The following is a 16,355-nucleotide window of genomic DNA, read 5'->3' as shown; positions in this document are numbered from 1 at the left end:
CAGATACATCCAAATAAAATATTTGGTCTTGGAACATTCTATTTTAAAAGTCAGTGAATTGTGGCTTCATTATAATAGAAGAAGCATGAATGAGGGACATGTTTTCATCTTTCGTTTCTCATCTTCAGGCTGAACAAGAGCAAACAGTGAAAGGGATGAAATCCTGAACTATAGTGATTCAGAGATGATTTAAAAAAAAAAAAAACATGCATCCTTTACATAATGAAACTGAGAAATTCCAATGACATTTGCTATAAAACCTGCTTGGTGACTCCCCTCACACTGATTTGCATTATAAACCCAGAAGTGGCTTTTGATTAGAAAAAAAAAAAGTCTCTGGGATATAATAAAATCATGCATGAGGCCAAATTTTAAAGTCATACCTTCAGAGAAAAAAGTATAACTCTAGAAATACATAATATTGCCCAAATCTCAATATTATTAATATGGTATATTCAAAATAAACCACAGGGAAGAAACAAAAAAAGCGGAAATATTCTACTACAAATTTTAATTTGCATAAGAATCAACTGGGGTTCTTGTTAATTCTGATTCATTAGCTTTGGGGTAGTGCTCAAGATCCCACATTTCTCACAAGCTTCCAGGGAATACTGTTGCTGCCAGTCAGGGACCATCCTTTGAATAGCAAGGTCTCTGAGAGCTTAATTTCCTCCTCCATTAATTACACTCACTCTGAGTGTAACAATTCCTAAAGCTTTAGTTCTTCACTGACGTTTTCAACAATTTTGAATAGTCTTGACAGTTTGCAACTTCATAGCTATTGGCATTACCTTGACTGCCACCTTTTTTTTTTTTTTTTCCGCACTTTTAGGAGTTCTCTTTGTAAACAAAATTTCCCTTAGCACCACTATACTTGATTATATAGTCTATAAAGAGAAAAAATATATATAAAGGTCATCGATTCTCATTTATTAGCAAACAGAGCCTTCTCCCCACGGCACATTAGGAAGCACACTAGTCAGATAAGCCCTAATGTTTAGCAACATGGCCTCTAGTAACAGCAACGGCAACTACTGTCGATTGAGTACTTTCTGTGCACCAGACATAGTGGTAAGTGTTTTGTCATAAAAACCCAATGAGGAATATTTATTTTAAAATATTTATTTAATTTAGCAGAGTTATTTAATGTTTACTATGTCCCAGGCTTTGTTCTAAGTGCTCTACAAATTAATCCATTAATTCAATTTATCCTCCTAAACCTTCCAAGGTTGGTGCTATTAGTATACTCATTTTACAAGTGGGGAAAGTAAGGCCTAGAGAAATTAAGTAACTTGGCCAAAGTCGATTAGTTAGAGGGAGGTGGTTTGATTGAACCCTGAGCAGTCCAGCTCCCAAGTCATCCTTCTTAACAGAGGAGGGAGCTGGTGAGAAAACCAAAAGTTAGTTAACTTGTCTCACGGCCAGTAAAAGAGGAGACGGGTCAAAGCAAGGTCTGTTGGACTCTACAATACCCACTGGTCTTCTAACTACATCTCCACATCAGCTCTCTCCATTACTGTGGAATGCTTGTTCTCAGGTTTGTGTATTTAACTGATGATTTCTGTCTTCATTAAAGACTATTAGAATTTCAACCCATGATTTTATATGCTTCAAAAGGTGGTTTTAGGTATTAGACAATATCTGAAATTTAAATATATTAATATAGTTAAATATATTAATCCATACATCAAGGGGAACAGAAAGGGAAGTGAATAAAATATTCATTTGGCAGTAGCAGGAACCAATGTCTTATGAGATCTCCAAATTCTATCTGTTCTTTGGGTTGTGACCCTTAGAGGAAGCTGTAGCAGTTTTGTTGACTTGCCAAATATCTTAAACACATCTGGTTAAAACCAGGAATATTTCCAATTTCATTATATACAAATTAGGGAATATCAACTCAGTGAAAAATTGGATGTTAACCTATTTGTGTCTTTATGTTTAAAATATGTCTTTTGCAGAGAGCAAAAAGTTGGATCTTGATTTTTTTGAATCCAATCTGACAGTCTATACCTTTTAATTGGAGTCTATAATCCATTTTCATTTATCATAAATATTGATACAGTTGGATTTAGGTATCCATTGTGCTATTTGTTTTCTATTTGTCCCATCCTCTGCTTCTCCTTTGATGCCTTCTTTTGAGTTAAATATATTTGAGTATTCCATTTAGATTCTTCCATTGCTTTTTAGATATATCCTTGTACTTCTTTTTCCTGGTTGTCTAAGGATTACAATCTGCATCTTAATTTATCACAGTCTACTCAGAAATATTATTGTACCACTTCATTAAGAAGCAAGAATTTGCAACAGTATAATTCCATCGATGCCACCCCATCCTGTATGCTATTATTGCCATATATTTTATATTTATGTAGATTATAAATCTCACAATACAATGTTATGCTTTTTTGTCAGTTGTCTTTTAAACAAATTAAGAGAAGAGAAAAAAGTCTCATAGTTACCAAAAAATTTATCATTTCTTCATTCCTTTCTATAGATTCTTCATATGCGATGTTCTTCATTCCTTTCTACAGAGTCAAATTTCTATTTGGTGTTGCTTCCCTTCAGTCAGAAGAACTTTCTTTAATATTTCTTGTAGTACAGATCTGTTCATGAAAAAATTCTCTCAACTTTTATTTGAAAATGTCTGAGTTGACTGTTATTCTCTTTGAGCACTTTAAAGGCATCATTCTGTTGTCTTCTGGTCTCCATTTTTTTCTGATGAGAACGGACTCATCATTTGTGTTTCTGTTCCTCTGTGTATGTAATATGTCTTTTTCTCTGGCTGATTTCAAGATTTTCTTTTTATTTATTCTTTTCAGCAGTTTGATTCTGATGTTATTAGGTGTGGTTTTCTTTGTATCAATCTGCTTGGAGTTTGCTGAGACTCTTCACTCTCTAGATTGAGGTTTTTCACCATTATCTTCAAATATTTTTTTCTGTGTCATTCTTTATCTCCTCTCCCTCTGCAGTTCCAATTCACGTATATTTGATCCCTTAATATTGTCCCACAGGTCACTGAGGCCCTGTCTATTTTTTTCAATCTTTTCCCTTTCTGTTTAGATTTCATAATTCCTATTTCTCTGTCTTCAAACTTATTATCCCTTTCTTCCTCTATTTCTAGCATAGTGTTAAGCAATTTTTTCATTTCAGATATTGTACTTTTCAGATCTAGAATTTCCATTTCTTTTCTTTAAGCATTTCTCCTACATAGTGAACATAAGCTTTATTAATAAAGTGTGCCAGAGGCTCCCTGCAGGAGAAAAGGGGCTTCTCTTTCTGTTTCTGCTAAGCTGTGTTGTTTTTACTTGCTTATGCTGCAGAATCCACAGCATATGGAGAAAACCAGTGGTACACTGCCCCAGAGCACACAGTCCCTTGTTGCCTTGAAGCCCTGTCCCAGATCTGATGAGCACCATGCCACAGCCTTCCTGATGTGGACGATGGGGTACTCCAGGCCTCCATAGGAGAGGTGCCCCAATTTCTTTTGTGTAGCCACCCACAGGCATCAGCTTGCCTGCAACCCAGAGAATTGTTTCCTGCAGACCTCCCACCATGGGCAGCAGCATGTTTCATATCCCTGCTGGCAACATGTTTCATATCCCTCTGACTCTTTCTGCCTTGGCTTGCCTGCACCCTGGAGAATTGCATCCTGTGATCCGTCAGACATGGACACAGCACACTCCAGGCCATGCTGCTCTGCCAACAAGCTGGCTTTCCACACCCTGACTCCTTCTGTGCACCCACCTACCAGCCTTGGCACATCTGTGTACCGAAACATTGTTTCCTACTGCTTGGTGACTGTTTAACAGCTCTGAATTGAGCAGCCCAGTGAACTTCTCCACCATCCATTGCACTGCAACCAGACCCTCTTTAATGAGGTCTGAAGTTCAGCCTTACAAAGGAGACCCTCTTCCAACTTTGTTCTTCCTTGAGTACTCTCCCTCAGCCTGAGAGTACCCTTTCACGTTCTCTTTACAACTTTATCATTGTTCCCCATCATATTTTAATAATTTTTGTATTAAAATTACCTTATTCAAATACTGTGTGGTTTTTGTCTCCTGATTGGACCCAGACTGATACAGACTATCCAGCAAATTTTTTATTGTATACTGGACATAATGAATGATATGTTATAGAGACTCTGGATTGTGTTATCCTTTTCTGAATAGTGTTGATTTTTTTTTCCTATTTGGTGATTCAATTATTGGCTGAATTTGTGTAGACTTGGTTTTACACTTTGAGAGCATGGATCGGTTACAGTTTTGCCCTATTCTAGGGCAAATCCCTTAGTCCAGAGATACCATCATTTTTCCTAAGGTATGGCTATTCTGGATCATCAGTTGAAAGTCTGAGAAATTTACCAAGTCCCTCTAATTTAGTAGGACTCAAACTTCAAATTCAGTCTCCCCTATGTTATGCATAACCTGAAATATCTGCTTATCTCCATAGCCTTTTAGCTGTTTCTTTCCACTGTCTTTCATGGTGTCCCTCCCACACATTCACAGTTGGGGAGTCAGCCAAGGATCTGAGGGGCATTTATACACAAGATTTTGGGCTTCCCACTCTGTGGCCCCCTCCTGTCTGGGGTTTCCTCCCTTAACTTCCAGATGTTCAATCAGCATTGAGTTCCATCCCTCTGACATTTCAAGCCAATAAAATTTCAGTTTTCAGCTTGAATTCTAGCTACTCTCTATAGTGAAGACTGGGGTGTACCCACAGGTGAAAAGCTCCATAAATATGGAGCTCTTGATTCCTTATCCTCTTCAGCCTCTGCTCAATTTTGGTTGTTCTCTGATGTCTTTAAACAGTAGCTTCTTGCCTTTTATCATTGTTATCTGTAGTAACGTTAGTCTGATAAAAGTGTGCTGCCATTACCAGATGCGGTATACCAGATTTTGTATGTGGAATTAAGATGTTACCCAAGTAAGTCATTGATAGACATATTGGAAATACCAATAATGGAAAGGACTTTACTCAACAACAACAACAATCAGAGAAACTGTAACACTGAGTCAATTTCTGATGTTACACTGGCAAGTTACTTTTTATTCAAGTTAATTTTTAAAAAAAATAGCTAATTTTAATTACGTCATACAACATTAAGGTCTGAATATTGAGTTTGCCCTCATGGTGTCCTAGTGAACAATCAACAGATTGTGTGAAATATATTAAGTGTTAAATGTTCTAAAAATAAGATTTCAACTAGGAAAAGGGATGCTTTTTTAAATTTTTTATTTTTATTTGACAAAAACATTCTCCTTTCCGAAACTGGCAGATTGTTACATGTGATGCTTTATTTTGATAAACATAAAAATATGGTGGTTCAGAATGGGCTGATAGGTAAAAATAAATGTTTCATATTTATCACTTGTTTTCCCTGCCTGTCCACCAATGCACTGTCAGTAATCAGGCTGATCTGAGGAATCAGCTAATGAGGATATCAAAGCAGAGAAAAACTTCCAGTAAGAAATGGAAAGTTTGGAAATGTATAGGAAGCATTGGTAATACTCAATTTGTTCCTTATCCGTTTGTTTGTAGAAATCAGAATTACTACATGACAAGATATGGGGTTGCATTTTACCCTCTTCGTTCTAACTTTTTTCCTGTGGTATTTTGTAACTGAGAATTTTTTTAAAACATTCAAGTGTTCAAGTGTATACTGCATTCCAACATTGACTATAAAATCTTTTGCTTTAAGGACTACCTGTAAGCCACTCTCCTTATGTGATTCCAACATCGACTATAAAATCTTTTGCTTCAAGGACTGCCTGTAAGCCACTCTCCTTGTGTAAAATTATCTCTGCTTACTTGGGTCCCTAATATGTTAAAAGCACCTATCCAGACTGATGGCTTGATGTGTTGAGCCTCTGTCTTGGGGCTGGCCCCTATGAAGCTGGTTACTGCAAAGGAGAGGCTAAACCTGCTTATAATTGTGCCTAAGAGTCTCCCCCTGAGTGCCTCTTTGTTGCTCAGATGTGGCCCTCTCTCTCTAGCTAAGCCAACTTGGCGGGTGATCACGCTGCCCTCCCCCCTAAGTGGGACCTGACTCCCAGGGATGTAAATCTCCCTGGCAATGCAGGATATGACTCCCAGGGATGAATTCGGATCCGGCATGGTGGGATTGAGAAGATCTTCTTGACCAAAAGGGGGGTGGGAAATGAAATGAAATAAAGTTTCAGTGCTGAGAGATTTCAAATGGAGTCGAGAGGTCACTCTGGTGGACATTCTTATGCACTATATAGATAACACCTCTTAGGTTTTAATGTATTGGAATAGCTAAAAGTAAATACCTGAAACTACCAAACTGCAACCCAGTAGCCTTGACTCTTGAAGACGATTGTGTAACAATGCAGATTACAAGGGGTGACAGTGTGATTGTGAAAACCCTGTGGATCACACTCCCTTTATCCAGTGTATGGATGGATGAGTAGATAAATGGGGACAAAAACTAAATGAAAAATAGGGTGGGATGGGGGGTTGATTTGAGTGTTTTCTTTACTTTCATTTTTTATTCTTATTTTCACTTTTCTGGTATAAGGAAAATGTTAAAAAAAATTGGGATGATGAATGCACAACTATATGATAGTACTGTGAACAGTTGATTGTACATCATAGATGATTGTGTGGTATGTGAATATATCTCAATAAAACTGAATTAAAAAAAAAAAAAAAGCACCCTATCCAGGGTGGCCTTTCTAAGTAATAGCTAACATTTTGTGATTTTTAGGAGGGACAAGAAGGTTTTTCATCCTTTCCCACCTCTCCCAAAAAATTCACTGGACATTCTGCCTCCACAGAAAGTTCAAGAACACATACTATTATTTTTTCAGTCCTAGGGAATTACATTCAGTATTGGCAATTACAAGGTCAGAGACTCACATTACTCAATTATTTTTGACCCAAGCTAAAAGCAATAATCTGTCTTTTCAGCTTTGTCAGGTTTACGGCCTCACACCCTGACTCAACCCTTAAACCTGGCCTGCTGCTCTTTTTTTCACCAGCTTTTATCCAATTTCAGGTTCTCTCCTGTAGGCTGGCCCCATTTTGGTCCTGGGAATGGCAATACTCTTTTCAGTTTGGGTTCCCAGTCTGCCCTGTGTGTTCTAGATCAAATCTGGTCTTACAGACATCTTCAACCACTGTCTCTGGGTTTTGGTTGTCCATAAATGTTTTGGAGCCTCTTTTGAGTCTGTTATCTAGCAATTTGGTACAATATCTTCACCAAGTTTTAATAAATCTGTTGTCCATACATGACATTTTATTGATAAAGTTGTATCAATTCTAAAAAGCTGGGTAAGGCAAAGCCCTTTTTATGGAATTCTAACCGCCTGAGAATGTGTGAAGTGATTCCAAGCAGGTCCATATTTTAATCGCGTGTATTAGACAGTCTTGTCCATGTGATTTTAATGTGTGATTTATGAACATAAATACTTGATTATTATTTTCTTTCTCCCCCTGCTTAATCCAATAAAGAATAAAGAGCATGAGTTAATAATCCCCACATTGGTTAATCTCTTGGATAGGTGAGTTTGGGGATCTCTACTCACAAAACACGTGACAGCCTGAGCTGATGGAGTCAAGCCTAAAGCCAGCAAAAGAGAACCACCCTGGAGCTATCCTCTGTCAATGGAGTACTTGATGGGAAGGAGAGACTGTGGGAAGAACTGACAAAGGAAGCTGCTTTCCAGGACTGTGCTCAGATGTCTCAGATCATCAATGAAATCTGGAGATTATTAAGTGAGTGGGTTGGCCAGTCCTAGAATATTACATAGAGAGTAAAAGAACAAGTGGACTAAAATACCAAATGTTTGTATTGTCTATTATACTGAGGCATTTGAAACAATGTTTAAATCAGTTTACCTATGAAATTAGCTGGCAGAAGTTTGTTCTTGGTTAAGGTTGATCCTGCAACATGGGAGGAGATCTGGGCAGGACCATGATTAGCTGGATGACTAGTGTCTACTGATGGTCATGTTGCATATTTTAGACAACTCTCTATTATTATCATTTTTTTATTTTTATTATATCTCAGAGGAGGAAGTGAGATATAATGGAGGAATATTATATACACATATTTTAAAATGTAAATTTATTGAGATATATTCACCTACCATACAGTCATCTGAAGTGTACAATCAATTGTTCACAGCATCATCATATAGTTGTGCATTCATCACCACAATCAGTTTTTTGTACATTTTCATTATTCAAAAAAATAAGAATAAAAATGAAAGTAAAAAAGAACATCCCAAACACCTCGTACCACTCCTCATCCTCACCTACTATTAATTTCCTTTTTGTCCCCATTTTTCTACTAATCTGTCCATACACTGGATAAAGGAATGGTGAGCTACATGGTTTTCACAATCACACAGTCACACCATGTAAGCTATATAGTTATACGACTGTCTTCAAGAATCAAGAATACTTGGTTGCAGTTCAACAGTTTCAGGTATTTCCCTCTAGTTATTCTAATACATTAGAAACTAAAAAGGAATATCTATGTAATGCATAAGAGTAACCTCCAGAATGACCTCTCAACTCCACTTGAAATATCTCAGTCACTGAAACTTTATTTGGTTTAATTTCTCTTCCCCCTTTTGGTCAGGAAGGCTTTCTCAATCCTATGATGCCCTATCCAGGCTCATGTCCCAGAGTCATGTCCCATGTTGCCAAGGCGATTTATACCCCTAGGAGTCATGTCTCACATAGGTGGGAGGGCAGTGAGTTTACCTGCAGAGTTGGCTTGGAGAGAGAGACCACCTCTGAGCAACAAAAGAGATTCTGAGGAGGTGACTCCTAAGCACAATTATAAGTAGGCTTAGCCTCTCCTTTGCAGTAACAAGATCAAGGGCTCAGCCTACTAAACTGGTAGTCCCCAATGCTTGTGAGAATACCAGGAATTTCCCAGGTGGGATGTTTAATTTTCCCGCCTTTTCCCCCAGCCCCTCAAAGGGGCTTTGCAAATACTTTTTATTCTCGCTTAAATTACTCTGGGATGTATCAGGGCTTCATGCTAACTTGTACAAACCAAACAGATCTCACCCTCTATTCAAGGTTCCATGTAATTATGATGTTTGAATAAACCAACCATATGTTAAATTATATAGCATTCTACAGAAAATATAGATTTTGCACCAAATAAACATCTTTTCCTGTGGTCTCACATAAAAGTTGAAGTTTTAAAGCACAGTCAATATCATCTTTACCCTTTAGTCTGACTTACCTTAGCCCCAACCAAGTGCATTTTGTTCATATCTCTAACTGAAGTCTGATTTCTTTTTCAGCTTTTTAAACAGTTGCTGTATGGGGTAATGCTGACATTCATAGCTGCTGAACTCTGGCTCTGAGTCTCAGGTGTCACAAATATATCCAAAGTTACAGGTATCGACTAGGTTATACATAAATAGCTCAGCATCTCAGAATTTAGAAATAACCATGACAACTGATGAATGGATGTGACTGTTGTAAGAGCTTACAATCTAGGAACCTTTACAATAAGACTTCCCCTGATAACCTATGTTCTCAGATTCATTTCTCAGCATTGTATGTATACAAGTTACCATCACTGACAACTCTAGGTTTTGCTATGTTATACAATCCTAGTCTTACCTTCTATCTTTCCTTCTGGTGTCATGCATGCCCCTAGCCTTCCATTTATCAGGCCACCTCCATCCACTGAAAATCATGAATACTGCCACCATAAACACTGGTGTGCAAATGGCCATTCGTGTCCCTGCTCTCAGTTCTTCAAGTATATATCCAATAACAGGATTGCAGGACCATACGGCATTCTTAAGCTTCCTTGTGGAACCATCACACTGCCCTCCAGATGGGCTGCACCATTTTACTTCCTCACCAACAGGGAATAGGTACATACCTCTCTCCACATTTTCTCCAGCACTTGTATACCTCTGTTTATTTTTTTAAACAGTTTTATTCACACCCCATACAATCCACCCTAAGTCAACAATCAATGATTCCCGGTATAATCACATAATTATGCATTCATCACCACAATCTTTATGAGGACATTTTCATTTCTTCCACAAACAAAGAAGAATAGGAGAAAAAAAAAATCAAGAATAAAAAAACAAAAGATAGAAGGAAAATAAAAATAAAATAAAATACAATGAAAAGGTCGGACACCACCACCACCACCAAAATCCCATATCACACCCTAATATCACCCTCTTCTAGACATTTAGCTTTGGTGTATTGCCTTTGTTACAATTAATGAAAGCATCTTACAATGTTACTGTTAAGTATAGAGTCTAGGTTGCATTGATTGTATTTTTTCCCCTGTACCATCCAATTTTCAACATGTTGCAATGTTGGCATTTATTTGTTCTCCCTCATATAGAAATATTCTTATTTTTGTACATTTAATCACCATCATTGACAACTCTAGATTTTGCTAAGTTATACAATCCCAGTCTTATCTTCTGTCTTTCCGTTTGGTGTCATACATGCCCCTAGCCTTCCTCTTTCAACCATACTCACACTCATCCTTGTTCAGAGTACTTACAATATTGTGCTACCATCACACAGTATTGCGCTATCCATTTCAGGATCTATGCAATCAATCTTGTTGAACCTTCTGTAGTCCTTCAGCATCAAATGCTCAATCTCTAACCTCTTTCTATGTCCTGATTACCTTTGTTCTCAACTTTAACTATCAAAGTTCACTCATCAATGTTAGTTCATATTAGAAAGACCATACAGGAGAAACCGGGCAGGAGCGGCGGGGCTGGAGCGGGCGTCCGGCATTCCCCGGCGGCTCCAGCGCCCTACCCGCAGCCTCGCGGGGGACGGCGGGGTGGGGTGGGGGCCACCAGGAGGCGGCGGGCCGTGGCGGGCCGACTAAGGCACGGACCCGAGCGGGAGAGGACGGACGGTGGCAGCGAGCCCTGGCCCGGGTTCGGCGCCACACCGGCCCCCAGGCCGCTGACGCGGGCCGCCGGCACCTCGGTGCTGCCTCCGGGTCCAGGGCTTCTTTTGGAAGTTCGAGCCCAGTTGGCTCTTTGTCTTCTGAGGATCATGATTTTGACCCCACTGCTGAGATGCTGGTTCATGATTATGATGATGAAAGAACTCTTGAAGAAGAGGAATTGATGGACGAGGGTAAAAACTTCAGTTCCGAAATTGAAGACTTAGAACAGCACGGAATCCTACACACTTGTTTCCCACATTTGGAAGAAATTCTCTTTTCACCGTGAATTGCCTTCAAGTCTCCTTTCGTGGCCAGGTTTCAGAGATGTATCCGTACTTTCCCCCCTTCCATTCAGGTTTCAGTTCTGCTGCTTCCACTGGGCTGTAAGGAAGGAAACATGCCTCTGGAAGATTTATTGGCATTCTATGGCTATGAACCTGCAATTCCAGCGGTTGCAGATTCCAGTGCAAATAGCTCTCCAAGTGAACTTGCAGATGAACTACCAGATATGACACTAGACAAAGAGGAAATAGCAAAAGACCTGTTGTCGGGTGATGATGAGGAAACGCAGTATTCCGCAGATGATCTGACACCATCTGTGACTTCCCACGAAACCTCTGATTTCTTTCCTAGACCTTTACTACCAAATACCGCATGTGATGGGGATAAGGAATCAGAGGTTGAAGATGTTGAAACAGACAGTGGTATCTCACCTGCAGATTTGAGGAAGGAAATAATGGTTGGTTTGCAATATCAGGCAGAGATTCCCCCTTATCTTGGAGAGTACGATGGCAATGAGAAAGTGTATGAACACGAAGACCAGTTACTTTGGCGTCCTGGTGTAGTTTTGGAGAGCAAAGTTAAGGAGTACCTTGTTGAGACTTCATTAAGAACTGGAAATGAAAAAATAATGGATAGGATTTCTGCAGGAACACACACAAGGGACAATGAACAGGCGTTATATGAACTTCTTAAATGTAATCACAGTATAAAGGAAGCAATTGAAAGGTACTGCTGCAACGGAAAGGCATCTCAAGAAGGAACGACTGCATGGACAGAGGAAGAATGCCGAAGCTTTGAACACGCACTCATGCTCTTTGGAAAAGATTTTCATCTTATACAGAAGAATAAGGTGAGAACTAGAACAGTTGCTGAATGTGTGGCATTCTATTATATGTGGAAGAAATCTGAACGTTATGATTACTTTGCTCAACAAACGAGATTTGGAAAGAAACGCTATAACCATCACCCTGGAGTAACAGATTATATGGATCGTTTGGTAGATGAAACAGAAGCTCTGGGTGGGACAGTAAATTCTTCTGCCTTAACTTCTAATTGAGCTGAGCCTATTCCTGATCAACAGCTGAACATTCTGAACTCTTTCACTGCCAGTGACTTGACAGCTTTGACCAACAGTGTAGCAACCGTCTGCAACCCCACGGATGTGAGTTGTTTGGATGATAGCTTTCCTCCACTGGGCAATACACCCCGTGGACAAGTAAATCATGTGCCTGTTGTAACAGAAGACTTACTCACCCTGCCCAGCAATGCGGAAAGTGATTGTTTTAATTTATTTGAGATTGGATTTTATCACTCGGAGCTAAACCCTATGAACATGTGCAGTGAAGAATCAGAAAGACCAGCGAAGAGACTGAAAATGGGCATTGCTGTCCCTGAATCATTTATGAATGAGGTTTCTGTAAATAATTTGGGTGTGGACTTTGAAAATCACACACATGACATCACCAGTGCCAAAGTGGCTGTCTCTGTGGCTGACTTTGGCAGCCTGTCTGCCAGCGAGACCAATGGTTTCATCAGTGCTCACGCTCTGCATCAGCACGCTGCCCTCCGCTCGGAGTGCAGCAAGCGGGGGCCCAGAAACAGTGGGCGTGCAGGACCAGGAAACTTGAGGGGAGCTGTCGGGTTTGCTTAGTCTTTCACTGGAAGTTTGAACCTTTTTCACTATGACATCAGTGATGTCAGTATGTATAGAACTGTATCTTGATTTATCAAGAGTATTTTCATTTTTCAATCCATAAATGTGGAAATGAACTATGATCAGCAGAGTGGGAACTAATATTGAACTCTGTGGTGCTGCTTTAAGCTCTGCTTTTCTCTTCCTTATCCCCAATACCTCCTCCCTATTCCCTTCCTTTTCTATAATTTTCTGTTCCCCACTGCCCTCACTCCCACTTTTAAAACCTGTAGACAGGCCACCAGCTCAAAACCAGCACAGAAGTTCTGAACTGAATGGAGTGGCTTCTTTTTGTGTAAATTCCTTTTGCCGTAATGGATGCAGAGGAATAACAATGTTTACAGATACCGATCCTGATCCCTGCTCGATGTAGCATTTTTTTGGTTTTATTTTCTTAATTAAATAAAAGCAGGGGTAGGTTTCTTTAAACTGCACAAACATGCAAGGATTTTTTTAAATGGAAACTTCTCTCATGTTATTCAACTAGAGCACTTCAGTTTACAAAACAGCAAGTCCATCTTTATGGAAGCCAGCACAAGAAACTGCGTGCAAATTATGAAGACACTTGCTTGGATCCTGTTGTGGGCGATTAAGGTAGCATGCATGAAGTGCACTTGTCAGCAATGCCGGAAACATGGCCGCCAGGACTGAAACAACAACTTGGGTTGCCCTCAGCCTTCTTTACGGAAGTGGTTTGCGCCAAAAGTAGTGGTTCGCGCCTAGTGCTAACCTTACATCTGCCTAGCAACAGCGGCCGCCAATCCTAGTGCTAGCCTTACATCTGCCTTCCACCCTAGCAACAGCAGCAGCCAATCCTAGATTGCCACCCGTCCTTACTAGCCACCCCCACCCTTCCCTAGAGTATATATACCCAGCCTCCTCAATAAAATTTTGCAGCTTGATCAGAAACTTGTCTTGCTGTCATTCCTCGTGTCTCTTGTCCCATACCATTCCTCCCTCACAGGACTCGGAGCCTCCGTTGAACGTCCCGCGGGCCGGGACAGGATCCTGTTTCAAAATTCTAGACCAGGGCTACCTTACACAGAATTGGTCATTTTACTGCCAGAAGATTTCAGTGTAACTTTATTTATTGGCTAAAAATTTGGTGTTTGAAGAAATGGTATTCAGATGGGGTTTTGTCCACCATTGTTGAAGATTGTAATCTTAAAAATCTTACCAGTCATTGTATAATTTAGTTTATCCTGAGGCAGTTGACTTGCGGAGGCACAGTCTACAAAGCCTAAGATGTTGCCACTCAATGGTTTACATTTTGGGACACCTCTTAAGTTGTTTGCAGCACTGCAGTTCAAAGTGTTAATATTTAGGAGGGACTTCTAGATTTTATAGCTAATGCAGTAGAACCTTGAAGTATATTTAAACTTTTTTGTTTAGCTTGAACATTTGGAAGAAAAATATGAGTTCCTATGTGCAATAGATTGGTACTTTACCACTTTAAGTTTTAAAAAGTGATAGACCTTCAGATGCATCTCAAACTTAGTTATATTTTTATACTATACATTGTGAAAACAAAGTCATTGTCATAAACGTTGGCCATTTTGCATCTTTAAGTTGTACGGTGAATTCACACAATATATATTACAGTGTTAGAATGTAATAAGCTTTGCTTTTATAGTACAGTTAAAACAGAATTTCACTTTTTTTTTGCTGTCTTAATTAAAACTGTTTCTACTAGTTGTGTTGCTTTGCAAAAAACTTAAATGTTTAGTTGAATTGCTGATATTTATAAGTTGCTTCAAGGTTGTGCTGACAAGTAGATAGAATATAGTGGGACCTTAGAACTGATTGAAAGGGAGGGTATTTATTATACAAACTGTGAACTGCAGTGACATCCTTAGTTTTGGATGATGTGTATTCTTGTTTTTCTTGCAGCATTTTAATGAAGATTGCTTTGAAGTGTTTACGCAGTAGCACATTTACTATAAAATTTAGTTTATAGCCCAGTGGACAAAAGTAGTTAAGTTAATAACTTAAAATCAGTCTCTAATTTATACATTTAAAGTCTAGCATTCCTATATGCACACAGTGAATGATGGGTAGCCTGGGCCCTATGTTGCTTTCTAATACTTTTATCCAAGTTGTCAGTTTCTTATTAATGTGTTGTGCTAAACTTTGAACCATGTTTTTTTTTGTTGTTGTTAAAAATCAGTACATTTTCTGTAATTTAGTAAGATACTGGCCATAATCTTCCATTGTTACAACTTTAATTTTGACTCTGGGTTTACAGTGGCTGGTCTGTATAAAATAATTTACACAAAGATGACTGAATGCCACTACCAGTTGCACTTAAATAACGTGCCCATTCTCAGTAGCTGATGCAGTAATATATTCAGTTTATCTATGCATTGCTGGGATCTTGATGTAAGATGGAAACAGTGTTTCTTATCTAAAGTTTGGATTATCAGCAAGCTGAGTGGACACTTTAGTTATTTAATAAAGTTTTTTGACAAAAATCCAGAAAATGGTATGAGAGAAATAAATTCCAGCTAGTTTGATAGATTTTTAAATGCCAATCTGATTTTAGCCTCGTGGAGAGTGCTAGCTAGCTGGTAATGTTTACTTTTCATTCTTTGTTAAAATGAGGCAATAATTTGCAAGATTTTTGTATATATGTGTAAATTTCTTCATATCTTTTTAGATCTAATTCAATATTTTCTGACTACTTCTGCCATGTATAATACCATTTTTGTGCATGTTTGATGTGACATTCATAAATTGTACCACTATGACTTTATCCATGTAAAATAGCTATTTATTGAATTTCTTTTTAAAAGCTGGATTTTTCTGGTTTTCTTTCTGTTTAAGCATCTTAGCAAATAATTTGTTACTGTTTATTAAAAGAATTGCATTTGAGAGCATGAAATAACCAATTTGCAATCATATGAAGAAACAATAATGCCTTTATTATCAAGTGTTAAGCACAATTCTTGTAACAAACTGTGATGAATTCTTTTTGTTTTTCCTTTGCTGCAATATTTTCATATGAACAAACCAAAAATCCATGATGAGCAATTGCAGTGTTGGCTGATGTATCTTTTATGTACAGGGAATTTGAGAGGACAGTGGATTCATTTAGAAGTGTAACTGGTGCTGTGATTATAGTAATGCTTTACTTTTGTTAGTCATACTTCATCTTTTTCATGCTAGCTTTTTAAATGTTTAGTTTTCCTCTTGTCATGGTCAACTGCTGAATTTACTTGAAAGATGTAGAATACTGTTTAAAAAAATACTAAAGTGTGTACAATTAGGTCAAAGAATTGTGCAATTGTTTCCTTTTTAATTTTTAAAATTGAGGGTCATAAGTATTTGAGAATGTCAGATCTAATAGAGCATAGTGATACTATTTAATTTAACCAAAGTCTGTAGTGAATTTTTCAACTTTGAATGTAAACTAACGAATAAACCTGACCACCAAGGATATTGTTT

General features: G+C 38.5%; 1 protein-coding gene across 1 annotated transcript; it reads left to right on the top strand.

The window, feature by feature from the left end:
- The first annotated feature begins 11,051 nt into the window (after positions 1–11,051).
- Positions 11,052–12,869, top strand: LOC119526071 (mesoderm induction early response protein 3-like). The gene is given in 2 exon segments (XM_037824876.1): positions 11,052–11,162; positions 11,322–12,869. Coding segments are annotated over 2 exon segments (1,644 nt in total). The 5' UTR covers positions 11,052–11,066.
- Positions 12,870–16,355: the final 3,486 nt, after the last annotated feature.

Source organism: Choloepus didactylus, chromosome 1, assembly GCF_015220235.1.
Source record: "Choloepus didactylus isolate mChoDid1 chromosome 1, mChoDid1.pri, whole genome shotgun sequence".
NCBI lineage: Eukaryota > Metazoa > Chordata > Mammalia > Pilosa > Megalonychidae > Choloepus > Choloepus didactylus.
This window is presented reverse-complemented; position numbering and strand designations above follow the sequence as displayed.